Genomic DNA, 20897 nt, shown 5'->3' with positions numbered 1-20897 from the left:
GGGAAATTTAAAATTAACTTTATGACAAAAATAAATATTCGAAAAACTATTAAACGACGTATATATTTGCTCCAAACATTTTTTAATTTTCAAGTGAAAATAATTAAAAAAAACAAAAGCATATTTTTAAATAAAACAAGTTAAAAAAACATATTGATTTTTATTTTCATAAACTTCCAGATGAACTTTCAGCGTTGTTCTGATTTCTGCTATCAAAATTTACATCTATTTTTATGAGAATGTACTATTATGAATGCACGTGGATTGTTCCGTTCACGGAAAATCAATAATATGTATGATCAAAAATTTTCGTCATAAGGACCCTCAATGATTTCCTTGAACCCCAGAAATTGCTAAATCGATCTCTGGATATCGATATGAGCCATTTTTGGTATCATCGAAAAAGCAGGCAGAAGTTAGGCACTAAAGAATTTGTCATACATTAATATTGGCTACCAGAGTCAACTTAAATTAAAAATATATAAAATAAATATACTTATAAGTATTTTTTTTCATATATCATCTTGATCTTCGTCATCGAATCCTGGCGTTTTAGTTGTAGTCGTGTAGTCATAGGATGGTGACACTGGAAAAATAATATAAATAAGGCTAATTAACCTTTATCTTTGACTACTACGTCATTAATTTTTGATTTACCGTTAGAACAAGTTTAAGAATTTAATTTTCGAAAATGGTTATTTTGTAGAATAGAAGATTTTCAAAACTACGTTAGCATAATCATTTTTTAACAAAATTTAGATCATCATTTTCTAATAAATAGTGGGTAATAAACGACCACGCCCGTCGCCCAGCCACATCTTGTGATGGGTCGTTTTATGCCCTATTCAGCTGTGATAAAAAGTCCTTCGTGAAAAAAATTAATGACGTCATTAATGACGTTTTCGTTCCGACCAAGACGAAATAATGAGGATCGGCTGCGGAAGTATTTTGGACGTTCTGATCGCAAAGTGGAATGTATTCTGAACGTGATTGTCATATACTACACTAGCTACTTGTACTGACATGTACCTACTCGTACCTTTAAGTAATTCACTTTTTATACGAAATTTTACTATATTTATAGTGATCTGTGATGTAATTGGCGTAGGTATCATCCGAGACTTGGTCGCTAAATAAATAGGCCTCTTATGAAGGATTAAAGTCACTCAGCATGACGATGGAGCGAACTTTGCTTACAGTTTCTTTGCGTGATCGAATCAGAAATGAGGAGATCCGCAGAAGAACCAAAGTCACTGACATAGCTCAGCCAGTCGCGAAGCTAAAGTGGCAATGGGTAGGTTAGTTCGAACAGAAGCTGAAAGTTGAGGTCCTAATATGCTGGAATGGCGACCAGCACCGAAAATAGTGTTATCTGATTTCAAGATATCAAGCTGGTTGCAGGGAGCCGCTTCATGCTGGCGGCTCGAGAACGTGGTGTTTGGAAGTCTAGATAAGTTTGTAAAATGGTGGTAAAAAAAAGAAACCTTGGCTGAGTTTGTTGTGGGACCAAGGCGCTTTGGAACCCTCGTAACTTTAATTTTAAGTTATATAAGTATTTAAAGAATATCAATACCACCGTTAATTAAATTATGACATGACTTGACCTTTCAAACGTGCTTGTAAACAAAGCCTCATTGAAATAAATGAATTTTGATTTTGATTTCTATACAAGAGGCGTATGTTCAGCATTGAACGTCCATGATGAATGATGATGATGATGGACGATGATGATGGATGATGATGATGATGATATAGGTACCATCAGTGACGGGGCTGGTGCGGCCGGTGTGGCTAGTGTCACACTTGCAGCGTCTCATCTCCTCCAGCAGGCGCAGTTCAGTCGGCAGCAACTTAAGAATTTCGTCGGGCGACATTGTATCTGTGAATAATTCTTCATCATCTTTTACTTTCTTCATTGGCAACCCATATTCGGCTCACGGCTCACTGCTGAGCTCAAGTCTCCTTTCAGAATGAGGGGTTCACACTCGCAGAGAATTAAGAAAATTCTCTGGTATGCCGGTTTCCTATACTTGTCTATCACAGCTCTTTTACTTTACCTATCTTTACAAAATTAGCAGAACATTGCGGTATCACTCGGGTTGCTCACATACTCGTTGAAATAACTTTCCATTGGTGAAAGAATTTTTCAAACCGGCCTAGCAGCTTTTAAGTTCATTTGTTACATACAAAAATACAAATCTTTCCTCTGTATAAGTAGTTTAGTTAGTAGATGTCCGCTAAGAACTGATTTTGCGATTTTTAGGGCCAGATTAAGGAGGTCCTAAGGGCGGAAGGTCCAGTGGATATTACCTCTTCCTCCGATTCCGGAGAGTGTGGGTTCGAATGCGGTCCGGATCATGCACCTCCAACTTCCAGTAGCGCGCATTTTAAGAAATTAAATATCACGTGTCTGAAATGGTGAAGGAAAAACATCGTGAGGAAACCTGCATACCTGAGAATATTTTCATTTCTTTGCGTGTGTGAAGTCAGCCAATCCGGGATGTGGATCGTTTTGCAGGCTTATTAAATTAGGATCGTAGCTATCTACGTACTCATTGAAAACTTGACAGTTGACATAGTGTTTTCACAGTAGCAGTTAGGATCGGGTATCGCGGCCGCTTCAGCCTTGCGCCTTATTTCTGACGGCAACTCTTTGGGACCTGAGGAGCATTCAGCAATCTTCAATGATCAAAAGATAGTACCTAGATAAGTTTGCTTTTTCAAATAACATTTTTAAAAAAATAAAAAATACGTGTGGTACTCGGGAACTGTTTTTATCAACTTATGCAATTATAATTACTTATTTATTTTATTTATTGTGCAGTATTTTTTTTTCTTTAGGAAAATAAAAGTATAAATAAATAGAAAAAAAATGTCTTTACGTTGAGCTGGAATCGAACACTTCAAACTCTGTTTTAATAAGTTTTGCCGATATGCCAGTTGAGTCGTTACGATAACGTCGAAATGTGTTAATTTGGTGCACGGCTTGGGTGTTAGGTTTATTTTCGTTACGGAATTTCTTGTTTCGGTCGCCGCGCTTATAGCCCGCGATAAAAACTATGCAATAGCATAAAAAGCAAACTTCATAGTAGGGAAATAGTGATTTTTCGGCTTGGCCTTAGACAATTTCATAAAAGTAGTTTCGTTCTAAAATGTCATAGCTTTTTGTTTAAATCAAGTCCAAATCAATCCATTTCCTATTATTATGTATTCTGTGTGCCATTATTTGAAAGGTTTGACGCAGATACAAATAAAACATATGCGCGCGGAAATATCAAAACAGTCATAGTTTTAAAGATACTTACAATTGGTTTGTGCTTCAGGAAGCTTGGTAATATCAAGTACATCGTCATGGATAAGCTTCATGTAGTATCTGTAAGGAAATCTTGCTACTCGAGGTTGCTTCTCACCGGTTGCGACGGCCACCGCTGAAAGAGAACGTGGTGAGAGAACGTTGCCATTATTTAGGTCGTAGGTTGTACCTAGTATTTTTTACCAGATTGCAAGGTTGGTACCCGAAAGAAAGTTAAACAAATAAACAGAAGAAATCCTTTAATAATATCTTTTGTGATTTCACATATACTAATAATATAATCCACAAAGCAAGTAGAGTAGTTTTGCCGTCCTTACAAAGTTTTGGCGTGCGGGTTGGTCAGCGCAGAGCTAGATTAATCGCACTAGAAAGCGCAGTGTTGGTTGACCCCATACCAGGTGGACTGACGATATCAAGCGAGTCGCGGGGATTCGCTAAATGCAGGCGGCTCAGGATCGTGATGTTTGGAAGTCCCTATGTCCTGCAGTGGACGTCCTTCGGCTGATATGATGATGATGAAGAGTAGAAACATTAATTACTCAGGTAACTTAGGAATGTTTACACCTACAATACATGCACAGTGATTACATAAGGTGCAATACCAAAGTGGCCAAACATAATAAAGTTGGTGATGATAGAAGGGCTTGAAGGTGGTTAGGGCCTCAGACACTACAATTTAGTAAGACATTGTGATGTGTGGCACAACTTTTAAATAAACGTCTTTTCTTTATTCTTCTTTTAATACTTATAAATTACGTACTCACCACTCTCTGTTGTAACTCAGTTTCTAATGCCTTAGCTGGTGATATGACGCGAGGTTTAAAGCTATCACTATGTGTGCGGTATGTATCGGTAAGACATACGTAGGAAGCTTTGGTCGAATAAACAGGTACTTCGCTTCGACATAGAATCTTTTAATCCAAGCAATAGGTGTTGACCGTTCAGTCACGATAGGAATGGGTTAGTCAAGTGGGTGGAGATCAAACCCATGACCTCTATCGTGTTGAACCAGGCTTCACCAAGGAGAGGCTAAAGGGGCTTTATATAAAAAACAACGAATCAGTGGTGGCTTGTACTTGTAGGTAGGTAGCTGTAAGTATTATATGTTCTGTGGTGACGGCTCGATTTGTTTTAGTTTGTCTAGATACGAAGAAAGCTTCTTACCCTCTTCCACCATCTCCATAGCATCAAGCGCGACCTCTGAGTCTTCGCGTAAGCGCCCAGCGAGGTACCTGGTTATTTCTTGCTTCTCTTCTTTCATATACCTGGCTACTGCCACGGCTGCGAATATTTAACAACGTCAGTCGAATCAATCGTTCCACACTGGCTTTAAGTCTTTAATCTTCAGAGCTTGCCTAGAGGCTGGACTTGACTTTCATTGCAGTAATTGACCAATTAATTAGAATATAACTGATAATAACAAATACAGAACACAGCCAAAAGTCACGTGAGTATTGTCGGACTAGTGTTGGTCTTACGGGGGACATAATTCATGATAAGGCTTCATCGTGCAACGCAGTTTGAACCAAATTAAATTTAACGTTTTATCAATCATCAGATAAACCTGCCAGACCAGTCGGGGTTCGAAATCCTGGGAATTTCTTGGAAAACTCGAAGACTCGATATATACTACTGAGCTTTTTTCCAACATATTATATTTACAGTTAATAAACAATAAAACGTTGAGCTGTTCGTTTCAGTCAGGGATGGGTCACCTAAATCAAAAGTGAACCAAATACTGATTAGGTTTAGTCTAGATTAGTTTTATGCTATGGACTCACCGTCGTCTAAAAGTTCGTTTAGCATGCGTCGTACTTCGAGACTCGGCGGTAAAGTTTTGTCCACGCGTTTTTCATCACGACCTGTATCAATAAGTTCTTAAGAAGCTAGGTAACGAAAACTGAAATCGTTATCTGAAATGATCCCGATTCAAGAGTCCGTTAGTAAAAATAATCCATCATGTTTTTAAAAACTGAACTGAAAATTATAATTATATAATTTTCTTCTATTTTTTTTTTCAAAATTGGTAGTAGTTTCGGGAAAGGGGAGGAGGGGGAAATGGTCTATTTTCTTGAATTACTTGAAAACTATTTATTTCAAAATTACAAAAAAATATATTTATGATTCGCACCCGCTCTGATGCTAGTGGCTAAAAGTTGTGGCTCCTATAATCCAGTTTATCCAGGTATTTAAAGTGATATAAATAAAAAAAATACTCACGTCTAGTACTCTTCCATCGAGGATCATCTCTGGAGTCGGTAGCAGTCGAGAGCATCGGTATATCACATTTTACGCACTTGCATTGATAATCCAGTGGCTCACCACAGCGATTGCATTTGTCTAAGAGTGCAAACATTATTAAAATTAAACGCTAATCAAAGAATTTTAGTGTACGTACACCTTGACAATTATCTATACTAATATTATAAAGAGGTAAAGTTTGTAAGTTTGTAAGTTTGTCACATTTTTTAAATGGGGTAATCTTCGGAACTACCGGTCCGATTTTAAAAATTCTTAGATATAATGACATTCGATATTCTAAATGTTCTAATTGTATTTAAAAAAATAATAGATAGCCATTGTGTGGCATAAATGACTGTATTATTAGAGTTGCTATTTGTCCATGCTTCTTAATACCATTATTAAATACGGTAGGCAACCATGAAAAACCGTAATAGCTTTGGGAGGTACCTAATAGGTTTCACGGCTCTTTCATTACTTTCAACTTTTATAAAATGAATTATGGTTACCATTAGCTCTCGTTTTATGAATCTAAAGCTAATTCCTTCCTATAAAAATGGAGCGCCTTTTATAAAATAAAGAAGATAAGATAAGCAATTTTCGTACCAGGAGTACAAGCTAAAAGATTACATGTAACTATTTCTAACCCTCTTTTTCTTTGTCGGCTTCATCCAATGTTCCAAATATGGTGCTTCTGGCGGCATCTAATCGAGCGGCTTGCAGCGCTGACACATGGTGTCTCGCAGCGACTTTGTGCGCTTCAGGTAACAAGAACTGCTGCACCAACTCCGCTACCAGCTCGTTCTGTTCTGCTGTTGACCTGGTAGGTTCATGTCATTGGGGCGTTAAAAACAACACACATCCTCCATCCATGAGACAAATACTACAAAACATTACCAAGATAAAAAACAAAGATACTTACGTGCCTTACAAAGTCACGTCATACTAAGAATTATTTTTTCAATTTTGATTTATTGATAGAGCCGTGAAAGCCCAGTGGATATGACCTCTGCCTCCGATTCCTGAGGATGTGGGTTCGAATCCGGTCCGGGGCATGCACCTCCAACTTTTCAGTTGTGTGCATTTTAAGAAATTAAAAATCACGTGTCTCAATTTGTGAAGGAAAAAAATCGTGAGGAAATCGGCATACCAGTGAATTTTCCTAATTCTCTGTGTGTGTGAAGTCTGCCAATCCGCATTGGACCAGCGTGGTGGACTATTGGACAAACCGCCGAATATGGGTTGATGTGAAAATTGGGTGGCATACTAATAATAATAATACAACAATATGATGTGTTTCAGTACTATGGTTACAGAAAATTCAAAACTTAAGTTACCTACAGATTGAGTTTCCTGCTTCAATAAATACAAAAAGGGGAACTTACATAGAACCGTGCTCCAAGAGTGATTGGTCAATCTTGTCTGCATTCGACAAAACATGTTTGACAGCGTCTGCTTCTGCCCCCAATTCCACTCCTTCTCTGATGATCTCATGGAGGTAGGCGTCCACTGATTCCTGGGTTACTCCTAACACCTTTACAAATATACAATATTAAATCTTCAGAACCTTTTGTCATACTTGTACTATCTGTCAGCCACAGCCTAGGCTGTCAACAGATTAGCCTATAAATACACGCCTCGGATAGGAGGGAAGGGAGTCACAAGTGGGTGCTAGAGTAGCGTTCAACCGAGGGGAAGTAATTAACCGACTGATCACCAAAATGTGTGCAAACATTACAATCCTAACCTATTACCTTTGAGCGTCTGCTTATGAGTTTCCGAACCTTTTTGTATTGACTAAGGGTTAGGTATTAATGGCGATAGGTATTAACGATCTACTAGGCTAGATATTACACTTCGTACCTGCTTAAACATTTCATCATGTTCTCTCCTGCGATGTTCTTCTTTCTGCCTGCGACCCGCTTCGGCTGCCTCGCGCATCGATTTCTCGCGAACTTAAAACATAATTAGTGTTTGTGTAACTTTCATACCACGACATACCTGACATTGTAATAGCGTTGTATTTTATGATCTAAGTCTAAGGTTTCTAAGGTAACGTATAAGAGAGACCATAAAAAACGGATATAGAGATATTCACGTGCAATAAGTATGAAGGCGTGCTGCCGTCTCTCCTCCTTCAACCTTCTGAGTTCCTTCTCCAGGAAGTCCAAAGCGGCGGAGACTGCCCCGCCACACAGTTCTTCCACAAGTGCGGATATGGCTTCCTCCTAAAATACCAATTATTAAGGTTTAGTTGGGTTGACCTTATTCAAAATATTTTAATGTATCCAGGCTACGATTGTAACGATGCTGCGTTACCAGAATGTAGCGTAGACGGTAAATTAAAGAAGTTAAATCAAATCAACGAAATATATATTGTACCTACGGTCTATAAGCTCTATGATCACTCGGCTTTGATGGAAGATTATGTTAACTTCTCTAATAGTTGCTCTCCGCATTGGGAACAATAATTGCAGTTTATACCGTATATATCGCGGATTCTAATGCTGTCAACTATATTACGCAGGCTTCAAAGTTCAATTGCCGCTAACTTTAAAAATTCACAATAAACTGAATATTTCCTTTCTAGTACCAACGTCCATTACTTTGATTTGCGACAAGTCTCTCTCTATATAATCTTACTTTATGCTCGACTTCAGAATGCACCGCCTGGTAGTCTCTAGCCTTGGCTTCCTCTTTAGCAATACCTGCTCTATCTTCCTTCTGCAGACCGTGCGTTGTCTTCAGCTCCTCAGTGAGTTCTGCTGCCCTAGTACGTCCTTCGTACATCTAAAAATAAAAACACATGACATGACACGTGGCATGCACCTCCAAATTTTCAGTTATGTGCACTTAAGAAAATAAATATCACGGTGTCTCAAACGTTGAAGGAAAAAACATCGTGAGGAAACCTGCATAGCTGAGAACTTTCTTGATTCTCTACGTGTGTGAAGTCTGCCAATCCGCATTGGGCCAGCGTGGTGGACTATTGGTCAAACCCCTCTCATTATGAGAGGAGACTCGTGCTCAGCAGTGAGCCGAATATGGGTTGATAGTGATGATGATGTACTCATATTACACTAAAATCGTTTGTTTTACTTTGAAAGTGCAAAAAATCCATCCCGTTTTCTGGATAACTTCTGCAATATGCTTGTTGGTCTTTCGAGAAGCTAGCTTGCTTTGGGAGTAATTAATACTCACCAGATTCTGAACAGCCCGTCCTCTCAGTATCTTTTGCAGTAACAGAGCAGCCTGGTGAGACACTTCGTCATCTTCCGGAACAGATTCCACCTCGGGAGTTGGAGGTCTTGGTGTCTCTACTAAGCGTCGCGGCTTAAGTATCCGAAGAGGTCCCGCCGAGGTCAATGCCGCTCCCAAGCGGGCTTCTGCAGTAACCAATAAATTTTTACGAAACAAAAAACTTTATCGTTGGTCCCAGCACTTAGAAAGCCGAAGTAGCTTCTGTTTCGAAGAAATTTTCAGTAACATTCTCAACCCAGAGTAAGGTAGTAACTGATATTACACCCTCATGCCTCATGAATCCCAGTTATTCTTTATTATTAACATCTGTCAGTGATCGTAAAATAGTTTAACATTGTCATCAGAAGCCCTTATCCCTTTGTCTGTCTGTTAGCGATATACTCAAAGACTGAACAGATTTTAATGCGGTTTTCAGCAATGGATCGTTGAGGAATGTATACATATGTATTGAGACGAATATTTTAGCATACCATGGATTCACCGTGCGGGTGCCGGGTCCATCGCGTGGCAGAGACAAAATCTCCGAGCAGGACTTAAATTTTTAAAGATTTTATGTAAATCAATTAAAATATGACGTTAAACATTGGAAGTGACGGAAAATTTCAAGCCGCTTGGGATCCAATTTATATCTAAATCTTTGGGTTCTGTGGAGATGAGGATAATTTATAAGATAACTCACTCTTCAAATCATTGTGCAAGTTCTCCAAGAACTGTTCACTCCATTTGGTTTCTCGCTCGCAGAGCTGCATCTGATCTCGTGGCAAGTGGTGACCGGAGCATGTCTTGGTTAAGTTCTGGCCGCACTGGTGCAACCAGGCTGGAGGTTCAGCCAAGACGTTATGGTCTTCGATATCTGAGGAAGATTAGGTACTCAATAAAGATATTGTTCATAGAGAGAATGCGCTATGTATCAACTGCCTCTTTGGTACGATTTGTTATCCTTATGTTCCTTTTGATCATGAGGTTTTAGGTGAGAGTCCCAGTTCGGGTTTTTTGCATTATTCAGCATTACTTCTTTCAAGAAATTCTCAGTAACAGTCTGAAATTGGTTAGTTGATGGTGTTATCCTCGGATTAAAGGGCTACAGCTGTAGCTTTAGCGCATTGTCTACTAGTATGTTTCGTGGTGTTACAACGGCAGTTGGTCATTATCATTAACATCAGTGATAAGAGTTCTTATCATACTAGACAATGTTGCAAACATGGTCATACTAGGCAGACTGGATTGGCCTTTGCGTTGGAGCCCACTAAACCTCAAATCCAACAAACATTTGGAGAAAGGTCTGAACAGTGGCGCAGCGGGCCTTGGATAAAATTAGTTGGGGGAAGGCGGTAGAATTGGATTAATTTTACCAATTTTTTGCTTTCACACGTAAGGGGCCCCTGTAATCCGGAGGCCCCGTATCATTGATACGGTTGATACAGTGGTAGCTACGCCCCTAGGTCTTGAGTCTGTAGCCTATAAGGTCCATTTAAATTGTGACAGTAATTTGAATATAGTACAATTCAATTTCTATCATAATAGTACAAGTATTATCGGCGTATAAGTGGTGAAGGCGGAACCCCTTACCCAGTAAAGAAGGATCATATGTAATCTCTCCATGCCTTCTGCTCGCCTGGTAACCATGCCTTGCTCTCGGTGCATATAAGTCTGAAGTGGGGTCTTGGGCAGCTGTGATCGCTGATCCCGCACCTCTCGCCGCCCGCATGGACTGCACGAGGCCCAATCGACCCCCGCGCCCGTGAACACTTGTCAGCTTTCTAATCTCTGGAAAATTCAAAGGGCTTCTTACTACTATAAGTTCTACATAGATATTTTTCCCTTCTAAAAAAATTCATGTGCTTATGTAAACGGCTAATCTGTTTATCACGAATAACTTTTTTAAAGAAATTTTGACTTGAAATACTCGACTTCATCCTTCGAACTATGTATGAATTGGCCAGTATTTGCGGCGTAAAAGAGTAACATACACACTTAATACTTACACAGGCAAACTGTGTGATGTATTTTTAGATGAAAACCTACTAACTACAAACTACTTCCCTGCCAAATTTCTGCTGTTCTGTTCTGTTCTGGTTTATTCTATTCGATTCGACTTTCCATACGAACTTTCAACCCCTATTTCACCCCTTCTCTTTTTATTGTTGGGATAAAAAGTAGCAAATGCTCTGCTCCAAAGTCCCATTTATAATAATATCAAAATTCATTTTAATCGGTTCAGCCGTTTACCCGTGACAGACTTACTTTCGCATTTATAATATTAGTTTATAAAAATTCAAACCTCTGTCCCTGGTCCTCCTAATATGCTCGATTTTCCTCTCCATGTCGTTCTTCTTGTACGCCCACAGCTTGGCCAGCTTGGTGCCCACCCGCGTCGCCTTCTTCTTCTGCTGCTGCGCTTTCAGCTCGTTGAGCAACGTTAGACGGATGTCTTGTAATTCATCGATTTCCTTAATGTAGAAATATTTTTGCATTATCATGTATGCTACACACTGTAGATGACCTCTTACGATTTTAACTAAAGAATAAATATACTTATCGCCCAACAGCATGTTACGCAAGCCACAAACGGTTAATTATTATCACGTTTCTGTAACACCCAGGACTAAAATTGATCGTGTGTTGGTCACTGTGTACATGACTTGTATAGTATGCCGCGTGGGTACTGCCGTTTGCTATTCAGAAACGTGAGAATAATTGACCGTCAATAGCGACCTTTACGTACGAAAATGACCAGTGGCGTAGTAATTCGCTGGAAAATTGAAAATCAAGTCAAGATAAACTACAGGCTCCTTCGGAAGGGTCACACATATAAGAAACGAAAATTTGGCAGACCGAGTGATTTATACATTAATGCAGACTTTGAAGAATTTTGTGCTAGATTTTAATCATTTTAGATGAGATTTGAGGTAGGTGTACGAGGCGCGCTCATTTATTTATAATCGATTGTCAAAATCTTGGCGCTTGTCGCCGCCTCCTGTCCCCCGATAGAACGAGAAAAACGAAGTAGGAGCTTGTACTATTAAGTATTCTGGTGTATGTATAAGTTAGTTCATCATTATACCAACCGCTTCTCTAAAGATCCAATCCTTGGTCTCCACGTCGCTGATGATTGCGTCCTGCTTCTTCATCCAGCGCGGGAACCGACCCTTCTCCACCAGCTCGGCCCAGCGCCGTGCGTGACGCATTCTACAACCAAAAACATTGTTAGAACCGTTATTGTAAACTGCACCAGAAAGCGCAGTAATGGTCAACCCGTCGCCAGGTGGACTGACGACATAAAATGCATAGGCCATTTGATGGACGTCCATCGGCTGATATGATTATGATGATGGTGTTATTTTAATGCAAGTGCACTACCGGGAACTCGTACACAGCGTGGAAAACAATAAGCTAAATAATAGTCTCTGAGCTAGACCGCGGAAGTTAACAAGAAACCAAGAAAACAGTTTAGCCTGTCCGTCTACCTGAGACGGACAGGCTAAACTGTAGGGTTTCTTGTTAACTTTAGACCCCTAAAAAGATCTAAGCGTATACATACCTACATATGTACATACAGAGAGACGGCGGTTGGTTAGGCTAGATATATACTTAGACCATTCCCCTCCAACTAATCAGAAAATACTGTGTTAGGAACTTAGGAGTGGGTACAATAATAGTCCAGCGGGCGGGGATCAAACCGCGACCTCTCGGTGATAATATCCTTTACCCTTGAGCTATTGAGGCTAAAATACATGACTCATAATGATATACTAGGTATGAGAAAAATCAAATTGAAGTCATCTTCTGTATATGTGTAGTTATACATACTTATGTATATCATGATTATTATGGACCCAACCGTATCAATAATACGGGGCCCTCGGTCTGCAGGATCCCCTTATGTGTGAAAGCTAAAACTAGTAAAATGTAATCCACAATTTCCTTTGTTTGAAACTATGAATTCCAGTATATTCATAGGTTCTTTAAACATCTTTCTTTTTCAAGAAATCTTTACCTTTCATATAGGGCTCCTCAACTAATTTTGATACAGGACCCTTCCAAGGCACGCTACGCCACTGATCATGGCTTATGGCTAAAATTATAGAAAACGTAAAAGTATTTGTGTAAAAGTGCGTACTTATTGATAATTTCCGTAGTGTGAAAGTCCGCTGGCAAATCTCCTGTACGATACGGTATACCCGGACCTTGGAATAAAGAAAAATAAGAATGAAAATCTACTTAAACAATACTGGGAATCAGAAATCCGTAATCCTCCCCAAACCCAAATCCACTCTTAGTGAACAGTAGTAGAGCTTTTTGTGACCGATCTTGCCTGGGGAAGTAATACCATCGTTCATTTTTCTTACGCCAGGCAGCTATGATTTGTTTCCGGGCGTAATTACTTACAGGTATATGAGAAACACATTTACTATAGTGGACACAGAGCAGCACTTTGTAGGACGTGTTCTATTGCATATCCTGGGAAGTGTATCGCTCTGTTTATAGGCTATGGCTTTCCACTTACCATCGGACATCATGCCCTAAGCAATTTTTCCCTGTATTGTTAAGTGAACTACAATTAAATTATTAAAAAAAATTGTAACAATTAGATATACGCGGATTTTGAAATTGCTTTAACTTTCGTGTGCTCGTTTTATGTTTCCCGGCCGACTCTGGTGCCTTCCTAGACAGTATGACCTAAGCCAGTGTTTCCTATCAGGTGGGTTGCGACCCGGCATCAGGTCGCCAAAAAAAATACCGGGGTAGCAGCATTATGGAGGCAATGCTGCGACTTTAAATATGTACTAGGAGATGGTTGATTTTATTTCTTGACTAACGAGACAATAATGATCGCTGGACGGGCGGATTGTAGGTATTATGGGTCCAAAAACTGTGGGTCACGAAGGAGGAGTATGAAATTTACTTGGTCACAGTAGAATACAGTTTGGGAAATGCTGCCCTGAGCAATTGCTTAAATAGCTTATAGGCAAATCTAGGAATCCAGGACTACAGGGTACTCACCCCACTCCAATTTATCCAGATACATAACTTCAGGAGTAGTTTCACATCCTTCTGCCGGTTGTGCGTCAGGTTGCCATGGACGTGTCTGCGCTGATGATTCCCTGGTAATTACAGTGGTAGAAAGACAATTTATCCCAGTGGCGTATTCATCATAAATGCAAAAATGCACTGCCTACCCTAAGGACTCATTACGAACCTGGACTGAGGAAGGAATTTGCTATTTTGTACGATTTGTACTTATAGTGCATAACCTATTTAAAATCCTTGTGCACTGATTTATCCATTATGATATTAAAGTAACAAAAAAATAGTTATACCATGGGTATCTCTAGCTCTAATAAGTCTAAGGTAAGGTAGCTCTTACGCAAGTAGATACGAAACTTAAGTCAACATATTTAATACTTACTTGTACATATTATGTTTTCTGTGCTTAAATGAAGGAATAAGTTATATAATGTTATAATGAAAGTTTTAAAATTAAAAAGTCATGCATACGCTCCCGTTGATGTCTAATGTATATTAATTTATTCTTAACGATAAAAAGACAAAGTTTGTGGTACTGTAGGGGGTAATCTCTGGATCAACTGAACCGATTTTGAACATTTTTACCAATAGAAAGCTATAGTATTTGTGAGTGTAATTGGCTATAAATTGACCCTGACGGAACCCTAAGGGAACAGGAACTATATCCCCATATTACCTCGGGAACGAGAGCTACGTCGGTAAATTATGGGGTGCTGGTAAAATATAATTAGGTAGTAGCCAGAAGTTAAAGTTTTTTGAACTACGTTTTCTGTGACTATGGTAGTAACATAGATTTATAAGGCACATACGAGTACATAGTGTGTAGTCGCAGGATTCGTAATCCGTTTTATGTGCCCCAAAAACGGGGCACTTGATACATCGCTACGCTACGGTAAGTACCTACGCTTGTTTGCGTGTCAGCGAAGGTAATTAGCTTAACTCTTACGCTCACATAGTCACAGAAGTGGCTTACGTTTGGAGTGGAAAATTGTTAGGTGTTGCGGGTCTATAGGTTATTAGTCTAAGGGTAGTAAGTAATAAAAGTAAAACAAGGGAGTTCTAAGTTCTAATTTATTTACCAAAAAAGTCTTTACCTGAACACGCTCTGAGTCCCTCTGTTCCTCGATCTAGTACCTCCGGGGGTCCTCAGTGATGAGGGTGGTTGGAAGTCTGGACTGGTGCTCTTTATGGGCAACAGCTTTTTTGGACTGTAATATAAGTACTTAATTAATAAATATATTAAATATCTGAATTGTACGTACTAGTTACCTGTACCTATTTATTTACAACTCCAATGTGGCGAAAGATTTGAATTTAATAGCGTTAAAATTTTTATTTTGGATTATTACAGCAAGAAAAACATTACACTCCTTCTGACGCAGTCGGGTAAAAAGTAGAGTGTAACAGACCAACTATAATTCAGTTTTATAACTCAGCTGAGTAGGTAAAATACTCTATTTTTATTTAGCACCATGCCAAGGTTCGGTCATCGAAGATGAAGTTTTCACTACAAAACTTCTACACACTTCAACTTCACTCACACCAACTTGAAACGGTCTTTCCCAGAGAGGTCAAGAATAGGCACGTTGCCCAAGTTGACAGATAAAAAAAATACCGACTTTTTCCCCTACATCTTGCTATTTCATACCTGCTTCTCTTACTTTGCTTTTGATCAAGAGGAGTAAAAAGAATTGTAACGAGAAGAAGTTTTTCGTTGACTTTTCTTTAATTTACTTCAAAAACTTCACATTTTATTTCACTTACACGGCACTATATTTGAAGCGGTCCTTGCCAGTCAGGTCGGGAGTGGGCACGGCGCACAAGTCGCGTACCTTGGACACGTGCGCGTCGTACGAACGGTCCACGTGGGACGGCAAGCGGCAATTGGGATGGTACACTGGAATAACATATTATAAGGAACAATCATCAATTTCAGTCTATTTTAACGGTCCACAGGGCAAGGGACTTAGCCCTTTCTCTTTCTACAAACGCTATCGCTTCGAAAACTAACAAAATGTATGGGAATGGAAAGTCTGCCAATCCGCATTGGGCCAGCGTGGTGGACTTATGGCATAACGATATAAATAAAAAATAAAGCAGTGAGCCGAATATGGGTAGATAAATGATGAGATAGCTCATTTATTGAGGAAGACATAGGCTGGGCACCACGTGGGTGAAACCACGTGGCGTCAGTTAGTATATTACAAAGGTGCGTATTACCTATATAACATAAAGTAGGTACAGTATTTTAAATATCTATAACTATGTTATTTAAATTCATATTAAAAATTCCTACCGACTTGCATTCTCGGAAATTGACGAAGCTCCGAAAACATTGTCTTGTACACGGGTTGAATGACCTGCGGGTAGGACATCTTTATTATTGAGAAACACGATTTTCTTAAAGTAATAGGATATATTATTATAACGTATCAAGATATAGTTTCGTGTTTTGCTTTCATAATGTTGTAGTTGGTAGGTACATGAAAGTACATGAAAGTATTTAAAGGTACATAATATAGAATTTATAGAATGTACTAACAACTTGTGCAGAGGCCATGGCCGCTTTGAATGCGGTCCTCGCGTAGTCTCGAGCGCCGGATACTATAAAAGCTGAGTCTGTAAAATAAATAAAATAATTGAAAATATGAATCTTACTAAAGTACCCCTAATACAAAGTAATGCAAAGAACCCCAAGTGTAAAGTACCCGCAAATAAACAACGCTACTTATAGTACGATTATTAGTTCCAGTCAGTAAAATGACAAGTGCAACTGTCACTGAAATGTCATTTTACTGACTGGAATTAATAATCGTACATATGATAATTTAACGTACTATAGTAGTCTTTTACCTCGTGCTCAAAATCGACAAAATGGGGGGCGGTGACCAGGACAAGCGGCATGTTAAGCGGCTGAACGAGTATCGTTGCCACATGATGTCTCATGCTAGCCTTGCTACTTCCCACGCCATTAATGCGGTGTGTGGTGTTTCATATCGTCGTCATCCGTCGGTGTTTCGTATGGTACCTTTTAACTTGAAAATTACTCGACCGATTTTGAAAATTCTTTCACCATCAGAAAGTTAGGTACATCTTTCTGAATATCATAGGCAATATTTTATCCCATTATTCCCATAAGAAAGAAAGGGAGCTGGGGAAACTGCGGGGCTTCTACAGGTTTATGATAGTAGTAGCAGGGATTACCATATAAATAATCGTGCACCCTCATTTCTGGAGCGGTATACTTCCTCGGCACCTCGTACAGTGTGTCGGCACTCATTTTGTCGGCACTAAATTATTATTTAGTAATTAAAGCGATGTCATTGCGACGATCAAAACGTCGACAAAATATTTTGAATGTTATCAATAAACTAAACAAGGCTGATGGCGTGACATATTATTGACTTAACAAAACTCAGCGCACATTTGGTTGCCAGGCAAACATTAACGTAAAAAATTATGGCCTGCGATAACCCGACTACCTACCTAATTTTATGGAAGCTAAAGCTAAAAGCTTGTGAGCAAGCCCCGATCCAGCAATTTCGCAGCTCCGGGTAAAGATATATTTTGCCCTTTCCATACAATAGTAGATTGTTATACAAGGGGCTAAAAAGACCCATTATATACGAGGTATTTTTAACCCATTATAAACTCGGTTTCTATTTAGGCGGCCCTCGACTTACGTCTCAGGCCCTAAAAATACCTCGTATATAATGGGTCTTTTTAGCCCCTTGTATAACAATCTACTATTTTAAATTCTCGCTTTATAATTTTATTTTTTTCACAAATGAGAAAAAGGCAAAGGTACCGTAAAGGATGTCACATGTCTTCAAATCTCGCTCTATTCGCAACTCAATAAAAATTAAATAAAAAAATGAACGCATTTGACAGACAAGAACGCTGCATTTCATTCCAATTTAAAGTTTTTTACTTAGATACATAAATGATAGGAGTCAAAGGTTTTTTATTTATTTTTCAAAACAATCAGGGCCTTACCTATAATGATTCTATTTTCGAATAAAACCTCCTCCGATTTATATGTAGACTAGTACTTGGCTAGTACTTGTAACAGACAAGAATTAAAAAAACAAAATTACTTTAGCCCCTAGAGGCTGAAATGCTTGTTTAGCCCCGCGTGGAGTGGTAATATGACAGTGTTTTTAAACAAGAGTAGTAAAAAAATACTTTTTTTAGGGTTCCGAACGTAAGACTGCTGTAGAATAAGAACATTTTGCCACACTTCATTTTTGCCGTTCTGGGCAAACGCTCCACTTGCAGGGCCTGATCCAGGGGGCGGGGGCAAGCAGGGTAAATGAGGGGCGGCAAAAATGAAGTGCGACAAAATTGACTTATTCCCCAGCAGACTTTATTTTATTTCTTTCAACTAGTTTAGTATTTTTACATTACAAACAAGGCTCAATAAACTATAATATTCTAACAATATACTAATATAATAATAAAAAAAGTATTTTTGGTGTAGATTAAAAGGCGGGAAAATTTATCTTTGCCTGGAGCGGCAAAATTGCTTTGGCCTCTGCCCGCTAGGTTGGGCTGCCCTTATCAAAGGTAAGTGCGGTAGCCATCTATGGAGTTTAGAGTCGACTGTAGAGGCTTTGAGAGGTAGCGGGTAACAGAGGTGTACATTTTACAGCTTAAATACCTCATTATGAAGTGTAGTTTGACAGACCATTTGCATGCTTGGTGGATGGACACCTTAACGTGAAATAAAATAAGCCTGTTTTTACCCATAGTTTACTAGCAGAAAAAGTGACCTACGGAATAATTTAAATTAGGTACGACTATAGCACGTGTGTAATTTACAGCTCTACTTTTCATAACACTCTCCATAAATGTTAAGGCTGGTCCATATTCGTGTGCGAATTCCCGGTGCCGTCACAGCGCAAGATGCAACAAATATGGTTCAAAACATGACAAAAAAACGAAATACAAAGCGCAGACACTGCGCAAAAACGTAAAGCATGCATAAAAATTGTTCTAAACTCCTTTATTGTTTCATGTTTACGGATGAGGATATAAAACTGATATTAAAATATTTGAGTTGTGGAGGGTAGAAAGCCAACTAAGCTTACTGTTTTTTAACCGGCTGTGCATACATATATAGCATTCTCTATTATCCTCTCCATTCTGGGTTATTTATTATTTATCCAAATCCTCACGTGATACGATTAAAATGTCTTTAAGCGTGAAAAAATATTGTAGTGTTTTGTCATGTGAAAATCAATGGAAAATCACGTCAAAATTAAATATCTTCCGACAACGGTGCGGCAATACGTGGTCTATTTCTTTCTCGATCTACGGTATAGCTAGACGCCAGAGCCGTATAAATTTGAAGATATTTAAAAAATGGTGGATTTGTTTATGTCACGTCCAAAGATTATATTACCTACTCCATTGTATATTACTCCAAGGTCACGTCATAATATTAATCTGAGTGGGCCTATAAGGACCTGCATCCAAGGCCGTAAAAAAATTAAAAAAAAAAAATCTGAGTGTCATGTAGTAAATAGTTTTTAGGTTTTTACTCTTTGGTTTATGTTTTGAATTTTGATTCGATTGCGTTTGAGGTTATAAATGACGATAACAAAGATAAAAATTACTTAATTGAATTAAAATGACTATAAAACCGAGAGAAAAAGTAACAGATGGTGATGATGATCCGGTGGAATCTATGTTAAAAAAGGCTGGATGTCTTGATTTACATTACAAAGTCCAGGTACGAGGAAAGGGATAAGATTCTCAATACCTGAATAAGTTTACCTTTATTCGATCATTTCGTCCGTAGCCTGTTCTGGTACATATTTAATTTATAGCTGTAACCTGAAAGACTGAATTTTGGGTAATAAACATTATACCTATTCTAATAATCAATTTTATAACTATTAGAGTTCTCTGATAATATCTGATTTCTTGTGCTAACAATAAAACCAGTAGTTTATATAATTAAACGGGCGGGCTGACAAAAAAAAAATTATAAATATATTAAGGAAATCTATACATTGTTGCATATTATTTCTTGTGTACTTGTATTAAGGTATGGCTTGTTTAAGTAGTTTATATCACAAGACGGGGTTTTCACATCCTTCTGATTTAATGTTCGCGACTAAAAGTATTCTATAAGCTTCTACATATCATAGTCACAAATTGTGCCAAGTTTTATTTAAATTCAGTAGTTTCGATGTGATGCCTGGTCAATATTAAATAAGGACAGATAGACAACAATAAAAAATACATATTTTTGGCTTCAGTATCGATTATACAATGCCCGCTAACAAATATTTTTTCAAAATATCTTCAATGTACAGAATTTGACCCATTACAGTTTTATTATAAGTATAGATTGGTTGCTCGCTATGGACATGACAAGACAATACAAGTCCTGATCCTTGACAGTTAAGCTATTGAAGTTTGTGTCTATAAAGAATTCTATTAATTACTGAAGTTAAATCTTCCTATCCTAGAAATAATATTTTTCCTCCTTTTCCTTATCCTGTGACTGGGAAATCTGTTATATGACATTGAGCAATTTTCTGAATTTATTCTTGATATTACAATAAATATATATTTTTTATGTTTATCAGGAGTGTATTAACACAACAAGAGATTGGAGGAAATGTCAAGGAGAAGTTAATGATTTCAAGGAATGTATTATGAGGCACAAGCAAGAAAATGGTAGTAAAAAATAATTGTTCTTTTTTTGTATAATTAGTTTTAAATTTTATTTATTACGATTATGTCTAGATATTTAACTGTGATGTGGATTTTTTTTCAATATGTAGTTTAATCAATATGCAGTTTTGTTATAAATAATAAAAGTTTGAAAAATTTCAACAGGATTTTCTACCTAATATTACCTAATAGACTTTGCCATTTTTTCTTAATCAGTATCTGTATATAAAAATGGCTGGTGGGAGGCTTCGGCCGTGGCTAGTTACCACCCTACTGGCAAAGACGTACCGCCAAGCGATTTAGCGTTCCGGTACGATGTCGTGTAGAAACCAAAAAGGGGTGTGGATTATCATCCTCCTCCTAACAA

The 20897-nt window shown here is 38.3% G+C and overlaps 2 protein-coding genes across 2 annotated transcripts; one reads left to right on the top strand and one right to left on the bottom strand.

Annotated features, from left to right (window-relative positions):
* Positions 1 to 179: 179 nt before the first annotated feature.
* Positions 180 to 16516, bottom strand: LOC112056184 (cilia- and flagella-associated protein 91). Its single transcript, XM_024096557.2, has 23 exons — positions 16386 to 16516; positions 16140 to 16203; positions 15608 to 15740; positions 14938 to 15051; positions 13820 to 13920; positions 12936 to 13002; positions 11884 to 12004; positions 11097 to 11265; positions 10385 to 10582; positions 9495 to 9668; positions 8756 to 8940; positions 8198 to 8344; positions 7653 to 7782; positions 7418 to 7509; positions 6940 to 7088; positions 6202 to 6374; positions 5534 to 5653; positions 5095 to 5175; positions 4478 to 4594; positions 3306 to 3428; positions 2553 to 2660; positions 1760 to 1879; positions 180 to 586 (listed from the first exon to the last, which is right to left on the bottom strand). The coding sequence occupies exons 1-23, from the start codon at positions 16401 to 16403 to the stop codon at positions 513 to 515; spliced, it is 2778 nt and encodes a 925-aa protein (XP_023952325.2). The 5' UTR covers positions 16404 to 16516; the 3' UTR covers positions 180 to 512.
* Positions 16517 to 19362: 2846 nt separating this feature from the next.
* Positions 19363 to 20614, top strand: LOC112056192 (cytochrome c oxidase assembly factor 4 homolog, mitochondrial). Its single transcript, XM_024096567.2, has 2 exons — positions 19363 to 19577; positions 20443 to 20614. The coding sequence occupies exons 1-2, from the start codon at positions 19476 to 19478 to the stop codon at positions 20545 to 20547; spliced, it is 207 nt and encodes a 68-aa protein (XP_023952335.1). The 5' UTR covers positions 19363 to 19475; the 3' UTR covers positions 20548 to 20614.
* Positions 20615 to 20897: the final 283 nt, after the last annotated feature.

The sequence above is a fragment of the Bicyclus anynana genome, chromosome 19 (assembly GCF_947172395.1).
Source record: "Bicyclus anynana chromosome 19, ilBicAnyn1.1, whole genome shotgun sequence".
NCBI lineage: Eukaryota > Metazoa > Arthropoda > Insecta > Lepidoptera > Nymphalidae > Bicyclus > Bicyclus anynana.
This window is presented reverse-complemented; position numbering and strand designations above follow the sequence as displayed.

Coding starts and splice junctions, on each gene's coding strand:
- LOC112056184 (XM_024096557.2), bottom strand. Junction 15,052..15,607: donor CGCTTCAAATATAGTGCCGT/GTAAGTGAAATA, acceptor CTTATATTACAG/TCCAAAAAAGCTGTTGCCCA. Junction 7,089..7,417: donor ATGATGAAATGTTTAAGCAG/GTACGAAGTGTA, acceptor ATATTTGTAAAG/GTGTTAGGAGTAACCCAGGA.
- LOC112056192 (XM_024096567.2), top strand. CDS start 19,476: ATGACTATAAAACCGAGAGAAAAAGTAACAGATGGTGATGATGATCCG. Junction 19,578..20,442: donor ATTTACATTACAAAGTCCAG/GTACGAGGAAAG, acceptor TATGTTTATCAG/GAGTGTATTAACACAACAAG.